Source organism: Rhinopithecus bieti, unplaced genomic scaffold (assembly GCF_001698545.2).
Source record: "Rhinopithecus bieti isolate Rb0 unplaced genomic scaffold, ASM169854v2 scaffold_13112, whole genome shotgun sequence".
Lineage (NCBI taxonomy): Eukaryota > Metazoa > Chordata > Mammalia > Primates > Cercopithecidae > Rhinopithecus > Rhinopithecus bieti.
Genome location: NW_016807891.1, coordinates 1,502,958 through 1,522,964, shown reverse-complemented (window position 1 = coordinate 1,522,964; position 20,007 = coordinate 1,502,958). Strand labels below are relative to the sequence as shown.

Below are 20,007 nucleotides of genomic sequence, written 5' to 3'. Positions count from 1 at the left end.
GAGGGAGCTGGAGTCTGTGCCCCTCGGGACAGACGATGGTGTTCCTTTTCTTGTGCTTTTCAGAGGAGCCTCACTGCCTCCCTGAGTTTGGGATGGTGATGCTGTGCTGCCAGCATTCTTAAGGATGGGAACCGGCCTGGCTGATTAATCCCTGTTACTTTTGCATCCAATGAGAATTAGAACTTTGACTGGAGAATATAGACAACAATAATTTGCATGTAGGATAACATCTGCCACCAAGTAGAATGAGTAAATTCTCATGACGCCAGGTTTTAGTTTGAGAATATCTTTTAGAGACGTGACCTCTGGTTTTTATTTTGGAGGAAGAAATGCACAGTAGTACAAAGTTGTCCCATACTTGCTGGGTTCATTCCTGCTCTGTGTAATTCTGACACCACTGAAACGACCACCTTCTCAGCCTTTTCTTCCGTGGACTGCAAGGCAGACCAGCAGGGGTTACCAGTGTGGGCTTCAAAGTCATGAGGTCCCTGCCCTGAAGACTCCTCACAGGTGGAATGGCCTTGCCAAGGCTCAACCTCCTGTTACTCTAAGTGAGAGAGAAGAATCGGCACTTCACTGAACTTTCCTCTGGAAAGAGGAGCTTTCCAGAGCTTTTGCCCTGAAGCTGCAGCTTGTGAGTGCAGCACGTGAGTGAGTGGGTGACCTCTCCCCAGGTCAGAGCAGCTGAGAAAATCCTAAGCACTCAGCGACAGAGGACATAGATTGATGTGCACATCCTTGCATGGATTTGCATCCGTCTCAATAGCTAGTGTAGGCGGTGATAAAAATGGCTCCCAAATCAAAGTGGCTGACAATAGTGGTTTCTCACTCGTATTTGTCCACTGTAGGAGGACTGCCCCTTTGCACCATGAATGGGACCCAGGCTCAGAGTCACTATCTGTGACACGGCTGGTCCCAAAGAGGAGGGAAAGGAAAGCATGGTGAGGCCCACAGTGGCTCCTGAAGCTTTTGTTAGAAGGAGCACATATCACTGCTACTCACATGTCACTGGTCCTCCCAAGGTTCATTGCCTCCCAGGGGGCACAGGAGGGAGGGGCAACACATTTCAGAACAATAGTCCAGTCCCTTGCAAGTGTAGTGTGTACATAACTGCACCATGTATCTGTCATCTGTAGCATGGAGTTGCTCTGAGGTATTGCATTTGAACATAAAAAGTACTCCATTTTGCTCCTTGGGACCTTTTGTCAAATCGATACCCATGTGCTGCCACTTTTTCCTTCTTCTTCTTATCTCCTTCTATCAATGATATTATCAGCATCTCCACCTTGTCCTCCTCCTCAGAAGAAATCCAAAGTCTGGTGCCACCACCTGCCTGGCCATCTGTACCTTATGTTGAGGGTTTTTGGCCAATGCCCAGGAGCATGGTCTGTCTTCACCCATTCTCTCCCCAGCATACCTCCACTGGCACTGCCCATGTCAGGCCGGATGGCGTTGCTTACCTGTGGATGGATACTCTTTGAGAGGCAAGTCCAGTCAGACTTGGCTCCCCTCTGGAGCATTTTGCTTTTTCACTTTGTGGTGTGTGAGTGTGGCGGTCTTGTTTGCAGGAGGAGATTCCCCTTTAGGTGTTTTTCTCACACTGGTGCTGAGCTGTGCTTGCTCAGGCTTTGCAGCTGCACCAGCCTGCAGGGCTGACTTGGGTGCTGGTGTGCCACGAGGTGCCCTGTGCCTACCCCAGGGAGCACAGCTGCAGCTCTCATCTGAGGACTTGCATAGACTCTTATCCAAGGATTGAATATTTTTCCACCTTTTGTGTGATTCTCATTTCCCTAGAGGCTCTATTTTAGAGAATTGAATTGACCGTTGATGATCAACAGTTCCAGTTTAGAAATACCAATTTACTGTCATCAGTGACCGTAGACATACTTTATAATTTGACTTGATTAGCACTTTCTTCTCTGTTAACTGAAGAGTCATCCCGTGTGAGTGATAATTTCATTCTTTCCACCATCTTTTAACAATATACTCTCTAAAAATGTGCTGATCATCTCCTTGAACCTGCAAATCCAGCTGGATGGAAACAGCTGGCTGTGAAGCTGGAAGATGAGTTCCATCCAGTCTCAACTCGCAGGTGATGACCACCTGCCTTCACTCCCTCAGAGCCACATCTATGTCTGTTGTGCCTTTTTTTATTTTTTGTCAAAACATGTGTAAATCTAAATGATATTGTATGTGACCAGGGTTTGTTAAGTGAGAAAATAAGATATGTATGCAAGGAAAGCACTTGCTGTCTTATGAAAGGGGCACCTGATTTGCTGAAGTGCGTAGTGATTTTAATTTGCACAAAGCATTCCAGTTTTCTGGGCTGTGAAAGAAGCAGGTTGACTTTCCCTCTGCACACAGATATGAAAATACTGCTCTTTAAAGTCACTCCTCAGTAGTCTCAGCCCTTCTTCATCCTCCTCCCACAAGTCAGAGACACTGCAAGGAACAGACAGCCCAGACTCAGCCTCCTCCCTGGGTGCTTGTTCTGGATCTCACTTGGAGTCTCCTTGCCCTCAGGCCATCTGGACTTGCAGTCTTCGCCACCGTGTGGGGATTGGAGCACTTGAGTTCTTTCCTCTGCGTGGGGCTAGTGGTTGGGCACTCAGGTGCAGCAGGATGTAGTCATCTCTAAGACAGTGGAAGGTAAGTTCCAGAAAGGGCCCCCCATGGTTCTTTGAAGGGCTGTGCTCTTACATGGACATGGAGGCCTTCAACTCCATAGCCAACAGACCTATTTTCCAGATGACCAAGCTGGGCACCAAAGACTGACTGATTTGGTTGAGGTGTCAGAGAAGGGGCGGAATCCCGTCTTCTCCTACCTCAGAACTATTTCTACTGTGACGCCTTCTACTCTCCATCCCATGTGAATATGATGACCAATTTTTTTTTGTAAAAGTCAAAGAAAGATAAAGCAAGACCTTTCAAATAGTAAGAGTTTTAACTGATTGATGTGAAGCAAAAATTCTACTGAGGGACCTAAGAGGAAAAAGCTAAATTTTGTAACGGGAAACAGTGGCAGTAGCAGTTGTTGGGAGAACAGGGAGGTGGAGGCTGAGGTAGGAGGAGGACCATTATTGTCTGAGACTTGGAGACGTGGAGCCTGCTGCAAGGGAAGATGTGTAACAGGAGCTGGGGGAGGTGCTATTGTCCTCTATTTCTGTCACCTATTTTCTCAGGGCAGCATAGGCAGCATTTCATGTTGATGGACAACTAGCTTTTTGATACTGCAGGACATTATGAAATGACTTCTGTTTCCTAAGTACGTGGATGACGGAGCCACAAGTGGCCTAATGGCTGCGTAGGGATCTGGTATTTGTCCACTCTGTTAGCTTCTTTCTTTTAGAAGGAGAAAAACGTTTAACATCTTTTCTGTTTATCTGATTGATTTAGCATCCTGATGTAATTGAAAGTGCGTTTAAAATAAGAATTAAAAGAGAAAAACTTAAAGATTCGTATGAAAGGAGTGTTTCATTGTTATCCTCCCTTCTGGAAAGTAAAGCAGCTTTACGTATCTATTCCATGCATGGTTTATTGAAGGGACAGGGTATAATATGTATAATATATACTCTATCTTAGCTCAGAGTTTAAGTACAAGTCTTCTTTGCTTCAATTGGATTTTCCTACCAATCGAAATAGTCTAAAGAAAGACATAAAATATAGTTACAATCTCTGCCTTGCTTTATTAGTTTAGAAACACTTCAGAGCTCAGATTGTTCTGAACTTTGATCACTAGTACATTGAAATTTACTAAATTAACTCTGCATCTCTTTTATCAGACACAATTTAAAAGAACAAGTTCTAAGAAAAATATATTGCTAATGAATAATAATTGGAGGTTTAACAAAGGGATGTGTTAAATGGAACCCCCAAATCAAGGGCAAGTTATTAATCAGATAACCTTTGAATATGCCAGAATTAGACAAATTCTCAGTAGTTACATGAGCTTTACTAGAAAGAGAAAGTAATAACCAGTGTGCATCAATCAGTTTAATGAAACTTAATTTTTCAAAAGTATCCCTAAGGAATTTCTCCAAAAAACTTGGGAAAATAATGTAGCTAAGTTATACCCAGTATATTAAGCACTTAAGTATGTGTGTTGCTTTCAGAAAATTTGGCAGGGCACACAACTACTTTTGCAAAAAGCTACAATATTAATGGAAGTATTAACATTGTCAGATTTTACAAACTGGATTGAAATTTATCATGTGTGCCATAATAGTGGGCTTTTCCTTCAGATCAGAACATTTTTAAAGGGGAGAAAGACAAATTTAAAAGAAGGAGTCTTGCTTCACCACTTTTGAGCTCAGGCTTTTTTCGGAAACTCAGTCAATTGCCCAGCACTGTGATCACCTAGAGGGCACGGGCACACTCAAAGCATGAAGCCTGAGCTGTCGCCAGGTGCGGTGCTATCTACCATCCACCAGTGGTGCCAGCATTAAATGATGGGGGAAGGCTTGAGTTCTTTTATTTGGCTGGTTGGCAATTACCAGCATCTTCATTTCAGTCTGAATTCACATGGATTCTTTAACACTTCCAACAAAACAAAAAAATTCTTGTTTTGTACAACATATGAAGTTTACTTTCTATATTTTTAAAACCGCCTATTAAAAGTCAGTCATCCTTCTACATTTGGGTCTAAAATAAAGATTTTAACTTACATTTGGTTGTTAAATGAGGCTCTGGGTGTGGAAAAGGATTACTATATTTGATTCTCCTTTTTTGATCATAGAATCTGTATCTTTCAGGAAGGACCGGCTCTGTGTGATTTGGGGTTTAGCATAATCTTATTACAGAATATAGGAGGAGGAGAGATGATGCTTGGAAATATCTGTTAGGTTTACCACAAGCAGATCCTAAGACAAGGGTCTGGGTACAGTAACTTAGTTGGGAAGTGGTTCTCTTTAGCAGGGTGAGGGCGTGGGACCATGAGGTCAGCTCCCTCCAAAGAGGGAGGTCAGCTCATCAAAGGGGCTGATGATGGAAGCAGGGCTCAGTCTTGCCTGGGATTCTCTGAGGGATGTACTGACCATGCTCAGATTCCCCACTGAGGGATGTTGATGCAAAAGCTGGAGTATGTATTCATCAGCTACCTCTTCGTTAGCGGACACACAGGAAACCATACATTCAGGAAGGAACAATCTACAGTGACCCCCAAGCAAGAAAGAAGGGAAATATGGGTATTGACAGCCTTGGCTATAAGAAGCATAGCTAGAAACTCATGTAAACACTGGGAACGTCGACTGACTGTTTTAAATTCAATGGAAGATGGTATTGAATCCACGTACACACAGATTGTCATCATAAGCTCTGCTAATGGAGAGTTATGCACACTGCACACCTGTGGCTTGGTGCATTTCATTTTGTCTCAGCCCTTGACTCATCACCCATCAGAAAGAGTCCAAAATGGGTTTTAACCTAATCAAGCCAATCTTAAGACATCTCTGTAGATGCACAGATTCTACTGGAATTTCCAAATAGATAGCCTAGATCCAGACCCATAATTATTTATAGTCTACATGTTAATATTCCTTATCACTGCTTTAGAAATAACATTTGTTTTCAATATCTACGTGCTTGGATTATGACAAATTCAATGGGAAACGTCAAAGCTACATGGTTCCCTTCTCCCATCAGAGGCTCCTCTGTTCATGTCTGAGAATATGACCAGTCAGGTCTCCTGATTTTTTTTTTTTTTTTTTTTTTTTTTTGAGACAGAGTCTCGCTCTGTTGCCCAGGCTGGAATGCAGTGGCACAATCTTGGCTCACTGCAACCTCTGCCTCCCAGATTCAAGCGATTCTCCTGCCTCAGCCTCTCGAGTAGCTGGGACTACAGGCACCTGCCACCACGCCCAGCTAATTTTTAAAAATATTTTTAGTAGAGACAGAGTTTCATCATTTTGGCCACGCTGGTCTCGAACTCCTGACCTCAGGTGATCTGCCCGCATCAGCCTCCCAAAGTGCTGGGACTACAGGTGTCAGTCACTGTGACTAACCAGGTCTCTGATGTTTGTGGATAGAAATTTCACACTTTCCTCACCAGTGTTCCTCTATTGGTACGAATAGGCTTTGGACATTATAATTCCTTTGTATGTAATATTTTGGCCTCACATCCAATTATTCCATCTATTAATCAATAAACAGAAAGAATAGGAAGTGACCACCCACAGGGTGCCTCACTGTACTGTACGCTCAGGACCTGCAGAAATGGAATTCAGTGGAGGCAATACTAGCAGAACTCAACCCCTAAAATTTACAGGACAACTTCTATCTGCTAAACACTTCCATGGGTAATCAAACTCGTTTGATTACCTTCAGAGTTTCCCAAAGGTCTAACAATTTCATGAGTCACAGAGGCCAAAGCATAGAGAAATTGAAGACAAGTGGCAAGTTTATGCGTTTGGGGGATGAGTAGCCAAATGTGAGTAGATGATAGAGTAGTTCTTTATACCAAAATGATGAAAGCTAGCAATTGAAGTGCCATTAACTTAGAACAAACCCCCTGGCTTTTTCAAGTGGGCTCTGAGAAGAGAGTGGGATCAGGCCATGCCCTTTCAAAAGCGCTAATGGTAAATCAAAGAAGAATGTGACAGGGTCTCTGGTATCATATCATTCATAAGCAAGGCTTCAACACACAGTGCACTTGCTGTCAGACGAGACTAGACAGACAGGGTGGTGTTTGGAAGAAGCTTAATGCCTGACTCTTGGGAAACAGGAGGGCAACCAAAGCAGAGAGTCTCTGCATCCTTCTTTAATTTACCATTAGTGCTTTTCAAGGGCATGGCATTTATTGGTCAAAGATGGATACTTTCTGAATAAGTGAATAAGTGAATGAATGAATGAACAAATGATCAATGCTCAGTTATGCCAGTACATGGAGAAACTATCTACTATACACTGAGGTTCCCCCATGGGCATATACTGTGTCTTCTGCTGCCTTTGCATTTGTCTTTCCTTGGAGGGATGAGCCAGGGGCAGGCTCATCAGAATGCACTCCTGACCCACCCTCAGCTCTCTCAGTGGAAATTTCCAACAGCCACCCAAGCGATGTGCACTAGGAGTGGACAAAGAGATTGACACCTGGCCCTGTGAACCTGAAAGCAAATCCCAGCTTCCCCTCCTCCCCAATCCCTCATCAGCTTGCCAAAAAAAGAAAAAGAGAAAGAGAGACAATGTGGCAGATAAAGATGTCATAGATAAAGTGTTTCATTGAACAAATATTTGTTTATCAACTTGAATATCAGTTGCTAAACTCTACAATAGCTAAAGAATATGATGCTTCTAAAATGGATTAACATTAAAATACTCCAGGATGGTTATATATCCTGAAGATTACCCTTCTGTTAGAGTTTCCTCCAAAAACTATTGTGTATTTTCATTGAGGAGAATGAGAAAATGCCACTCTAACTAAAATAAGTTTATGTTAAAATGAGTATAATATTGTTTACTAATATTTATTGTTTTCTGAACTTACTGAATATAAAGACCAAAAATACTCAAAAAGCTCGTATGTTATCATTTCCTGGTGTTCCACCTGTAGTTTCTTATGGATGACATTTTACAGAAGCTAACACTTCTGACTCCATTTTTATAATAGCTTAGAATTACTAAAGAGGATTGGGTGCTTATCATAGAGGAAATGAAATCTTTGAAAGTATTTATCTTATTTAAGAAATGCAGAATAGGTGGACTATCAGCTGTCTTTCTTAAGTGCAAGAAAGCTAGCATTTTAGCTCAGAAATGAACAAGCAGGCGAAAATGAGTGTTTTCTATCTTAGACTGACCAGTGGTTTCTGAAATTTTAATATTGTTTCTGCTTTGCTACTTTAAAATCAAAATAGATTTAAAAATCTCTGGGGAAGCAACTTTGCTTTCCTTTATTCTTCATGCTGAAGAACACACACTTAGAATTCAATAAATAATATAATAATACACTCTGACCTTAGAAAATCTCTTTTTATTCCCAATATATATTTCTAGAATCTGTATTTTAGCTTCTAGGAAAGAATTCCCAAATTGGCCTTCCTGCAAATCAGTGAGGATCTCCAGTGTCATTTGGTCACCCCCCGAGTTGTCTGAGAGACATTTGTTCCTCCTTCCTCACCTTGTCCAGGAGCGGCTCCTGCTCTCCCTGCTGCCGGCCCACATCGCCATGGAGATGAAAGCGGAGATCATCCAGAGGCTGCAGGGCCCCAAGGCAGGCCAGATGGAGAACACAAATAACTTCCACAACCTGTACGTGAAGCGGCATACCAACGTGAGGTACGACGCCGTGCTTGCTCCTTGGCTGGTCTGGGAGCCTGTTTGCCTGATTGGAGACGTTTTGCCTGGGATCTCACATCTCATATCACTGTCTCTCCTTTGTGACAGTGGATCCTTTGCAGGGGAAATAATCACCCAAATTCTGCCACCCCACTCACCTGTTGCTACCTCTCGGGGCCTTCACATTAAGATGAGAAAATAGGATGCTGTTTGCTGTATTGGATTGAGTTGTCCTTCACAGCCCTGGCTTCTGTGGCCAAGCATCCGTCACAGAAAGGAGTGAGGGGGACAGCAGGGTCTTCATTCTGGAAACCCTGTGGTCAGATTGCAGTAAGATTGGAGGGAGAGTCTGTGGGATCTCCAGGCACAAAGACTGAGTCCTCCAAATAGACTTTGCAGAAGCAGGGCCTCTGTGAAGACAGCACATCTCAGGGAAGCTGGGTGTTCTTCTCTCCATCAGTATGATGAGTTTCTCAGATCTGGAAAACCAGTGACCAATGTCACAGAACAATGATGTGCACCTTAGCTGATTTACCGTGAAAGTTACTGCTTTTCTGAGACTGGTATACTCATACCTACTTTCCAGCAGTCATTCTGGGAATTACAGTGCCTAGGAAACTAACATGTTATCTTCATGGGATTATAGTAGGGAAGGAGACTGGTGTGAGGCTTCTGTCTCCCACGAGCTCTAGAGAGGAATTGTGCGGAGGCCTCACTTCAGGCTGGAGAGGATCGTCCCTCCCATTTCTCTGCTGCCCCTGTCTCCGAGCCACAGCAGAGCAAGGCTCACCCGGACTATCTTGATTTCTGTGTCCCTCCCTTTCCCAGTACCACTTCTTTTGGTGGTTTGTTCTTCATCCACTCAGTGTGTTAATACACTGCTTTGCATTCTAGCTATGTGTATTTGTCCATTCTTGCACTGCTATAAAAAACTACCGGAGACTGGGTAACTTATAAAGAAAAGAGGTTTAATTGACTCACAGTTCTGCAAGCAGTACAGGAAGCATGGCTGGGGAGGCCTCAGGAAACTTACAATCATGGCAGAAGGTGAAGGGGAAGCAGGCATATCTTATGTGTCCAGAAAAGGAGAAAGAGAGGGAAGGGGAAGGTGCTACACACTTTTAAACAACCAGAACTCATGAGAACTCACTCACTATCACGAGAACAGCAAGGGGGAAATCTACCACTCTGGCCCAGTCACCTCCCAGGCCCCTCCTCCAACAATGGGGATTACAACTCAACATGAGATTCAGGTGGGGACACAAATCCAAACCATATCACTGAGTTATCACCGTAAGTAACCCGTGCATGTATCTGACCCCGTTTGTTATGTTTTGATGGTCTTAGTTTAGTCGTTAGAGTTTTTAGAAGAACCAGGCTGCTTCAGGTCTATGTTTTTTGAAGCTTGTTAATAAGAAACAAATTTAGCTGTTACTTAAAGACATTGCTAGGACAAATCTCGTTTGACACCAGATTTTAGAAAAGCTATATAATACCCAAGCATATACAGATGTCAGTGTGATACAGGAAACTCAGGAAGGAGGTAACAGAAACACATTTGTGTATGAATGGGAACTAAGGAAACATGACTGGATGGATACATGATAGTAAAAACTAAATACATTCAAAGAAAGTTCACACATGTTAAGGAGTAAAATTATTTAAAATACTGGCTTGCCTTCAGGTTTGTGAGCATTTTGCCTATACAATTACAGAAGAAACATTTAGTTATCTAAATGTATTATGCTACTAATGGCTCTTTCTAGCCTTAAATGTCTGAAATTCAGCAGTGCCCCTCCCATCTTGGGAAATATTTTTAAGTCAGTTTTTGACCACTCAAGTGTACCTGACACCTTGGCCTTGTCCTCCCACTTAAAGAATTTTCGCATCCCTTTGTCTCATGACATTGCATTCCCTTAGTTTTCTTCTGACAGTCTGTTTTGTTCTTTTCTTTTCCCTAAATTAAGTCTGTCCTGTAAATGAGAATATGTTGAGGGCTCTCTCTTACCTCCTCTCTGTTTCTCTCCAGTCCTCTTCCAGGACTTTAATTCCCACCTAAATGATGCTCATACACAGGCCTCAACCATAGCTTTCCATACTCATCTACTTAATGTGTATTTAAGACACCACCATCAAGCACAGCACAACCAAAGTTGGACTAGTCATCTTCCCCTACACACTTGTTTTGATTTGCACAAACCTAGATTTCTGAACTCTATCACTCAGCCAGATATAGGATCTTCATTTTCAATGCTTCCCTCTCCCAGACAACCCCTGCTACAACATCAAATTAGTAACAAATTAAGTTCATTCTTCTTCCTGTCTCCCACGTCTGTCCACTTCTATTTCACCACATTATAGACCTTCACTGGGGCTCTCCAGGATTCCAAGGATATAGCTCTAACTGACCTGCCTGCGTCCAGGTTGCCACAGCAGGAGTAATCTTTCTAAAGGGCAATATGGTCAGGCTCTAGGTGAGGTTTTCTTCCTCTATGGTCCCATAAGTGCATTGTACTTTCTCTACCATAATCCTTTGCAGCTTTGTGCCTTGCATCACAATTGGCTGCTTTTTTTTTGAGACGGAATCTCACTCTGTCACCCAGGCTGGAGTGCAATGGTGCAATCTTGGCTCACTGCAACCTCCGCCTCCCGGGTTCAAGCAATTCTCCTGTCTCAGCCTCACAAGTAGCTGGGATTATAGGCACCTGCCACCGTGCCCAGCTAATTTTTTAATATTTTTTAGTAGAGACGGGGTTTCGCCATGTTGGCCAGGCTGGTTTCGAACTCCTGATCTCAGGTGATCCACCCGCCTTGGCCTCCCAAAGGGCTAGGAATACAGACATGAGCCACCATGCCTGGCTGCCTGCTTACTTTTTTAATCCCTTTGCTGCAAAATAACCTCTGGACCAGCTTAAGCTATCAGCAGGTAGCCTGTGTCAGAGCTGCTTTGTTCACTATAAGTTTTGAGCACAAGAAGGACTGGAGACGATGTGAACAAGAAGGAAGTGGAGTCAACTGCCCATCCACATGTGCTACCTCCTGATACTGCTTTGAATCAGGGACTCTTTCTCTGAGCGAGCATGGTTCGTCCTTCCTCTTGCACAATGGCTCAGCACTTGTGATACCTGCCACTGTAAGTCAGCATGGAAGAAATAGGGATGATTTCTCGGGGATCATCTGAACAGAGTGGAGGGTAAAGCTGCCCTCAAAACCCTGATTTTCCTGTAACCATCAGAGCTCTCCCATAGGTCGTGTCCATCAGCAGAGGAGCAAGTATTTCCTCTAAGGTGCAGTCATACATCCTGGGCTTAGCAGAACGAGCAGAGTATGGCCAATAGCAGAGTCTTGCCCTGCTCTGGCTGAGACCCTGCTGACTGGTGCCCCGTTTGTACTTTTTTTTTTATTGTAAAATATGCATAGCATAACATTTACAATTGCAATCATTTTTAAGTGTAGAGTTCAGTTGGATCACGGACACTTATGCTGTTCTACCGCCATCAATATTATCCATCTCCGGAACTTTTTCTTCATCCCAAACTAAAGCTCTGAACCCATTAAACAACAACTCCACGCCTCCCCCTCCCCCAAGGCCTAGGCAACCACCATTCGAATTTCTGTCTCTATGGTTTGACTATACTGTATGCCTCATATATGTAGAATCATACAGTATTTGTTCTTTGCACCTGGCTTATTTTACTTAGCATAAGGTTTTCAGGAGTTTCAGCACAGGTCAGAACTTCATTTCTTTTAAAGGCTGCCTGACATTCCATTGTATGGATAGACTGCATTTTGTTTATTCATCCATCTATCGATGGACATTTGGTTTGCTTCCATCTTTCGGCTATTGTGAATACTACAGCTATGAACATTCATGTACAAATATCTATTCAAGTTCCTCATTTCAGATTTTTGGATATATACCCAGAAGTGGCACTGCTGAATCATATGGTATTTTGTTTAATTTTTTTGAGGACCAACCATATTGTTTTTCAGAGTGGCTGCATCATTTTACGTGCCCACCAGCAATGTACATGTACTCCAGTTTCTTCAGGTTCTCATCCACAACCATTATTTGCATGTTTTATAAGAGCCATCCTAATGGCTGTGAAATAGTAGTTGTTTTTGTTCCATGGGACATCTTAAGTCCTACATATTCACTTTGTGAATCTCAAACCACCTACAGAAATTTAGGCTTCTTTATAAGACCTTGATACAAATCAGAAACGTGTTATTGTGTAGGAAAAGTTGCAGTGTGCACACAGGTGCTGTGTTTTCCTGTTTTAAACACATAAAAGCTCTAAGGAATCTCACACTCACCTTCCCTAGTGTGTACATCCCATGAAGGGAGCTGTTTTGTCATTTCCTAAGAGTGACCTTCCCGGCCTCCTCAGTGTCCAATCTGCCCCTACCCTTCTCTCTCACAGCATTGTCTCGTTTTCCTTTGTAACCCTTTTTATGATTTGGAATTGGACATTTGTCGATGTCCACATTTGTTCAATACATCGTCCCAGCGAAATTCTGAACATCAGGAAGATATTCCATGTCTGCTTCATCCTGGCAGATAAGAGGGATTCCAGAATCATTTAAGGAATCTTTTGTAAAAAGAGGATTATTTTTCTAGTTTCTTCTTTGACTCAATATAAACAGAATTGTTTTTTTTAATTATTTTGCTGCTTCACTCCCCATCTTAACTACAAAAGTTTAACCTCAAAAAATGTTAATTAACAAGTTTTAAAAAATGTGTATATATTCTTAATTCAAAAAATGACATCTTACTCATGAAAATATAAACAAAATTACATGATTTTAATGGCAAAATTATTATTACTTTCTTAAAAAACGGATAAACTGGAAAACTCTGTCTCCCCACCTCCTTTCTTCCCACAGCATCTTATACGCTGACATTGTTGGCTTTACCCGGCTGGCAAGTGACTGCTCCCCGGGAGAACTAGTTCACATGCTGAATGAGCTCTTCGGAAAGTTTGATCAAATTGCAAAGGTGAGTGTTATGGATTCTTTTGCTCTCTGAAGATTTCTAAACTCTTGGTTTCATTTTTCTTCATCCACCTGTCAATAGTTTACTTTTTCATAAAAGCATCCTTTAGGAAGGTTGTTTGTAAAAGTTGTTGGATTTCTTTGCCATTGATCTTTCACGAGCCTCAAACCTGTCTCAGGGATGAGAAACGGCATGGCATATCATTATCACGTTTTTATCTATTTTAAAACTTCCCCCTATGTATAATTCAGCGCACATATAATAAATACATTCCAGGCAGTGAGATTTCGTTTGCAAATCCCTCTGCATGGTACTATTTTAAGGTGCTCTTTGAGGCATTTCCATGTCAAGGATCTGATAGGATCGTTTCCACTCCTCTAGTTGCCAACATTCTCTATTCCTATTGTTAAGCAGGACCCTGGAAGAACCCCTGAAATACAATGAGTGTCTTCCATGCAAAGCCTTCCTTACTCTTGTCTCATTTTTATCCTTTGATTCTTGTGCCACTTAAACAGAAATGGAAGTTCAGGGTCTTCCATTTGTATGCTCTTTCATGGACAATTTCACAGATAGGAATTGACATGAAACCATCTGAAACCACACTAGACCCTATTATTTATTAGAACTGTCACAGTTGCTGGTGGCAATATCGATGGCAAAAAGTTTCTTCCTGCAAGCCCTGTACTTCTCATTAAATGTTTCTGGTCAATTCTCTTTGAATTGTTCCCAACAACAACAAAAATGCTTCATTATGCCTACTAATATCAGTTATTTATCTATGGAAGAATTGGTCCTAAATTTAGTTCACTGTATGATTTAGATCACTTTTCAACAAGACAGAACATTCCAGCCAAGTCTCTTAGGAAGAAGTCTGGCTTGCACATGTTAGCATGATCATTCTTGCACCAAACCCCCCAAGGTTTTTGCCTCCTGTAGTTCCACTGACCATGACAGCTCTCATTGGAGATTGTAAAAAATCAGTTAAAGCACACCTCTGCTTCCTTCCTTTACCAAGCCAAAGGAAGGGGGTAAGTTTTATGGGTGTTCATTTATTGGAAAAGAAAGGTTTGAAACTCACATGATGTCTTAAAAGCTTGAATTAATAAAAGGTCATTTTTGTTGGACTACCTATTTGTGTTAGGAAGAAACGTTTCTATGTTGGCTGGAAACAACGTAACTCCAATGTTCAAATGACATTCTCTCCTCAACGTGCCTGTCTTGGTGTACAAGTTTCCTTCTTAGAGGATAAGGGCCCACCCAACTCCAGTTCTACCTCCTCTTAACTAATTAAATCTGCAACACCCGTATTGCCAACAGGTTCACATTCACAGGTATCAGGACTGACTTTAACATGTGAATTTGGAAGGACACAATTCATTACCCATAACAGAGGTACTCGACATGACTTCCTGTAATCAGTGGAACAAAGGAGTGTACAGCCTTGGCTTTATCCATCATTGGTCAGAGGGGCAGTGTGCCTTCATCATGAGTTCATGGTTCACTGTTCAATAACGGGGGGTTCTTGTCAGCAAACCGACACCCCAGTGCATTGAGTACTGTGTAAAGCACATAACCTTACACTAAGGAACTCAAAATCATTGCCATTCACTGTAACTTTCGTGTTTTTTAGTCTCAGAACATCTGTTTAGGAAGTATGGGAGGGAAGCTTGATTAACATGTAATTGTTTGCCTTTTTCTTGTTTATGATATTTTCATCCGGAATTACTAAGCACATCATCTATCTGTAGTACTATAGATACATATGAAAGTACATCCTGGCTTGTGCACTATCAGACAGGGAAAGAAATATGCAAAATATTCAGCAAAACTAACACATGTTTGAGAAGAAGATGTGTTCACTTGATCATTTCAGATTTGTTCAGTTTATACATAAGCCTGTGTTCGTGTTAGAGAAAAAAATAATGCCCGCATTTGGTACATCTTTTTTGTTTTATTTTCTTTTATTTTACTGAAGAGTCTGTAAGCTGCATCAAAGGGTTAGAAACAAATAGAGGATCAACATGTATGAATGCAGTTAATCTAAATATTACAATATAAACACAAAACTTAGCCCAGAAAAATAATGAGGTAGTCATATTTTACATTAAAACAGTTGAGCCTAAGATGAGAATTAACTTTTAAATTACTTGGCAGTGTTTTGAATGGTAGCTTATTGGGTGTGGTGATGTCTATCAGAAGGGGCATATGTGCAGGTAAGAATCTGCTTTAGATTTAAAATAAATGAAAGACCATAAGCACCGAAGGGAAGGACATGAGATTCTAATTCACACTGAGTGCGGGTCATCATTTTCTACTCTGAAAGACTCAGCTGTGCATAGAATGTTTTATTTCACCCTAAATGTTTGCAGCTGCTCAGACTAAAGAGCTCGGCCCCATCACCATCCTTCTCTGCTTCTATGGAGTATAAATCATTCCAGAACATTCTCCCTTCTTTCCCATTTTTTTTTCCCCTTTTCTTTATTCCACTTTGGAAATCGGCACGCAGGGGAGGGCAGCTCATTCTGGTTGGGTAATGAAGGGAAGCCCAACTGGTTCTCATTGCTCTCTCCAGACGCCCCTGGAATGGTGTGAGCAGAGCTGGCGCTTGATGATATTACATAAATCTAGATCATTTTGCAAGTGCTTGATGCAACTGAAATTCTGTAATTTATTCTTCCAGGAGAATGAATGCATGAGAATTAAAATTTTAGGAGACTGCTACTACTGTGTATCTGGACTCCCTATATCTCTCCCTAACCATGCCAAGAACTGTGTGAAAATGGGACTGGACATGTGTGAAGCCATAAAGTAAGTGGACTGCTTAGTAAGCACTTTTTTAATATGCTTTAAGTTCTGAGGTACATGTGTACAACCCGCTGGTTTGTTACATAGGTGCACATGTGCTGTGTTGGTGTGCTGCACCCATCAACTCGTCATTTACATTAGGTATTTCTCCTAATGCTATCCCTTTCCAACCCCCTCCCTGACGGGCCCTTGTGTGTGATGTTCCCCTCCCTGTGTCCATGTGTTCTCATTGTTCAGCTCCCACTTATGAGTGAGAACATGCGGTGTTTGGTTTTCTGTTCCTGTGTTAGTTTGCTGAGAATGATGGTTTCCAGTTTCATCCATGTCCCTGCAAAGGACATGAACTCATCCTTTTTTATGGCTGCATAGTATTCCATGGTGTATATGTGCCACATTTTCTTTATCCAGTCTATCATTGATGGGTATTTGGGTTGGTTCCAAGACTTTGCTATTGTGAACAGTGCTGCAATAAACATACGTGTGCATGTGTCTTTATAGTAAAATGATTTATAATCCTTTGCGTATATACCCAGTAATGGGATGGCTGGGTCAAATGGTATCTCTAGTTCTAGATCCTTGAGGAATTGCCACACTGTCTTTCACAATGGTTGAACTAATTTACACTCCCGCCAACAGTGTAAAAGCGTTCCTATTTCTCCACATCCTCTCCAGAGTCTTTTTTTTTTTAACTGTCTAACAGTTTGGGGTTGTAAGTCTCACCCATGACTATTTCTATTGTTCTGCCTACTGGCATTAAATACGTTTTTGTGCATTTAAATATAATTGTGCAGAAACCCATTTGTTGGGATGTGAGTAACACAATGGAAAGTAAGACTTCATTAAGTGTTTAGTATTATTTTTGTTTGTTGGTTTGCTTTTGAGATAAGATCATAGTCTGTCACCCAGGCTGGAGTGCAGTGATGAGATCACAGCTCACTACAGCCTCTGCCTCCTGAGCCCAAAGCAATCCTCCCACCTCAGCTTCCCAAGTAGCTGGGACCACAGGCAAGCACCACCACATCCAGCTAATTTTTGTAATTTTTGTAGAGATGGGGTGTCCCTGTGTTGCCCAGGCTGGTCTTGAACTCCTAGGCTCAAGCGATCTGCTTGCCGTGGCCTCCCAAATTGTTGGCATGATAGGTATGTGCTGCCTGAGCCAGCCTAGTATTGTTACTATGAGCCTTAGATTACAGTGAAACTGAGTTGGAAATCTATAGGAAGGGACGGTTTTGTTTGTTTCAAAGGTGATTTTTAAAAGAAATTTTGAATGTCTTCTTTGATCTTAAGGTAAAAGTGTGCACATGTTATCATCTTTCCAATTTCTGACAAATTCTGTGGCTTCACACACATTGTAAAGGAAGAGGTCGTTTTTACAACCAGACTGCAGTTAATATAAAAAACCAATACAAAATATTTTCATCGAGTCAAAATGCTCAGCTCTGTGAATTTAATTTTAATTTGTATTTGTAACATATGTTTTCTGCATTGCATCTATAATTTTTTTCACTGTGATTCCAGAGAAGATTTGCTTACATAGAATAATGATATCATTACCATTGATTGCTACAAGGTAAAAATATAAGGTAAAAAGGTAATTTTTATTACCAGCATCACAGTTTTATTAGCAGTATCTTCTTTAGTAATGCCCTTTGTAGAAGCCAGAATATTCTTTTTTTTTTTTTGAGACGGAGTCTCGCTCTGTCACCCAGGCTGGAGTGCTGTGGCCGGATCTCAGCTCACTGCAAGCTCTGCCTCCCGGGTTCATGCCATTCTCCTGCCTCAGCCTCCCAGGTAGCTGGGACTACAGGCGCCGCCACCTCGCCCGGCTAGTTTTTTGCAGTTTTAGTAGAGACGGGGTTTCACCGTGTTAGCCAGGATGGTCTCGATCTCCTGACCTCGTGATCCGCCCGTCTCAGCCTCCCAAAGTGCTGGGATTACAGGCTTGAGCCACCGCGCCTGGCCCAGAATATTCTTATAAATAATAAAACCTTTTTTTTGCTGACTGCATGGTTAGAATATTGTACTTCATTGGGTTTTTCATTGTCCATTTTGGTCAAATGATTTGACCTCATCCTCCACTTTTTTAAAAAAAATATGAACAGGTTTGGAATTATAAGCTTGATGTTCTCATTCTGTGTCTCACGATTAAAGTAGAAAGGGCTTTATGTGAGAATACATCAAGTGCTGTTGTCACTGTGTTGGTCATATGCTGAAGCGACTAAAATATTAACAGGTGACTTCCCCAGCCCAGTCCTGGGAAGATTAATGTCCCTACCCCACGCCACCTCCCTACTGCACCCACCACATACACACAGACGCACACACACACAGCCTCAGCCAATGAAATGGAGAGACCCACATGTTCCATATTCACTAGCTCTGTAGCAAACTCCTGCATGCTTCTGTCGGACCGATCAGAAATGGGAGGGAAATGAAGTCGATGAGAGAGTTGAGATGGAAAGAGTAGATAGTGTGAACTCACTTTCCTATACAAAATGCGTAGTGTGAAAAACAGCCATAATTGCTTCTTCCCATAAGTAATCATATGTACTCTCTGATACATGAAAAATAGCTTTTAGCTTTTTTTCAAAAGTAAGTAACTACTTATAATCCTATGGACCTAGATAGAAGTGAATCCAATCAGTGGAACTATTGGATTTAAAAAAATATTAATTTTTTTTCAAATGTGTAGACAACCACATAAGGTGAAATGAGTAATATTGGAGGGAAGTATTTTTTTATTTCCTTTTCAAGTAGTTGTGGAAAAGAGTCTTATGAAGAGCAAAATTATGTGCATCAATAATACACTGGATTAAAGAATCCACCCATTTACTAAAGCCTTGTTTCTGCTTTTGAATGAACTGTTTCCAGTTCCATAATGTTTAAGTTATTCCAATGTCTTGAAGATCTTTTAGGAGAAAGAATCCTTACATTACATGCACTGGCATGTCACCAGTTCATTAGAAATACTATTACATTTTTTACTGTGATAAAATATGTATACCATAAATCTTACCCTTTGAATCATTTTATGTGTATATAAAAATGTACGATGAGACATAAAAATGTACAGTTGTGCAGTGATGTTGAGTGAATTCAAAGTGTTATATAACCATCACCACTGTCAACTTCCAGAACCTTTTCATCACCCCAGACAGAGACTCCGTACCCATTAAGCAGTAACTCCCAATTACCCCTTTCCCAGCTCCTGGCCATCCCTATTCTACTTTCTGTCTCTATGATTTTTACTATTCTGGATATTTCATGTAAATGGAATCATATAATATCTTACCTTCTGTGTTTAGCTTCTGTCACTCAGAATGTTAAGGTTCATTTTTGTGGTGGCATGTGTCAGCACCTTTTGATGCTTTGGATGACAGCATAATATTCCCCTGTAGGTATATACCACATTTTATTTATTTTTTGATCATTGATGCATCAGTAATACCTTACATCTGCAGAATCTCAGTAATGTCAACAGGTTTGAGGGACCTCTCCCAATTCTTGCTAATCCCTCAACTCAATCCTCAAGTCAGGCAATGGCTTTGCATCCCTGTTACCTGCCACTTGAGGAACAAGGAATTCCACATTATTCCTCTGTTTGCTTCATGTATTGTAGACAAGGTGATTAATAATATGGTTATTTTGGGCTGGGCATGGTGGCTCATGCCTGTAATCCCAGCGCTTTGGGAGGCTGAGGTGGACCGATCACCTGAGGTCAGGAGCTTGAGACCAGCCTGGCCAACATAGTGAAACCCTATTTCTACAAAAATATAAAAATTAGCCACGCGTGGTGGTACATGCCTGTAATGTTAGCTACTCAGGAGGCTAAAGTAGGAGAATCGCTTGGACCCAGGAGATGGAGGTCGCAGTGAGCCGAGATCACACCACTGCCCACTGCACTCCAGCCTGGGCGACAGAGCAAGATTCTGCCTAAAAAA

General features: G+C 41.7%; 1 protein-coding gene across 2 annotated transcripts in view; it reads left to right on the top strand.

The window, feature by feature from the left end:
• Window positions 1–20,007, top strand: part of ADCY2 (adenylate cyclase 2) — a 437,129-nt gene that overhangs the window by 289,442 nt on the left and 127,680 nt on the right. For both annotated transcript variants that reach the window (XM_017884065.1, XM_017884064.1), the window contains exons 5-7: window positions 8,117–8,265; window positions 13,153–13,264; window positions 15,942–16,069. In XM_017884065.1, the coding sequence (XP_017739554.1) occupies window positions 8,117–8,265; window positions 13,153–13,264; window positions 15,942–16,069 (389 nt within the window). The remainder of the gene's footprint in view (window positions 1–8,116; window positions 8,266–13,152; window positions 13,265–15,941; window positions 16,070–20,007) is intronic.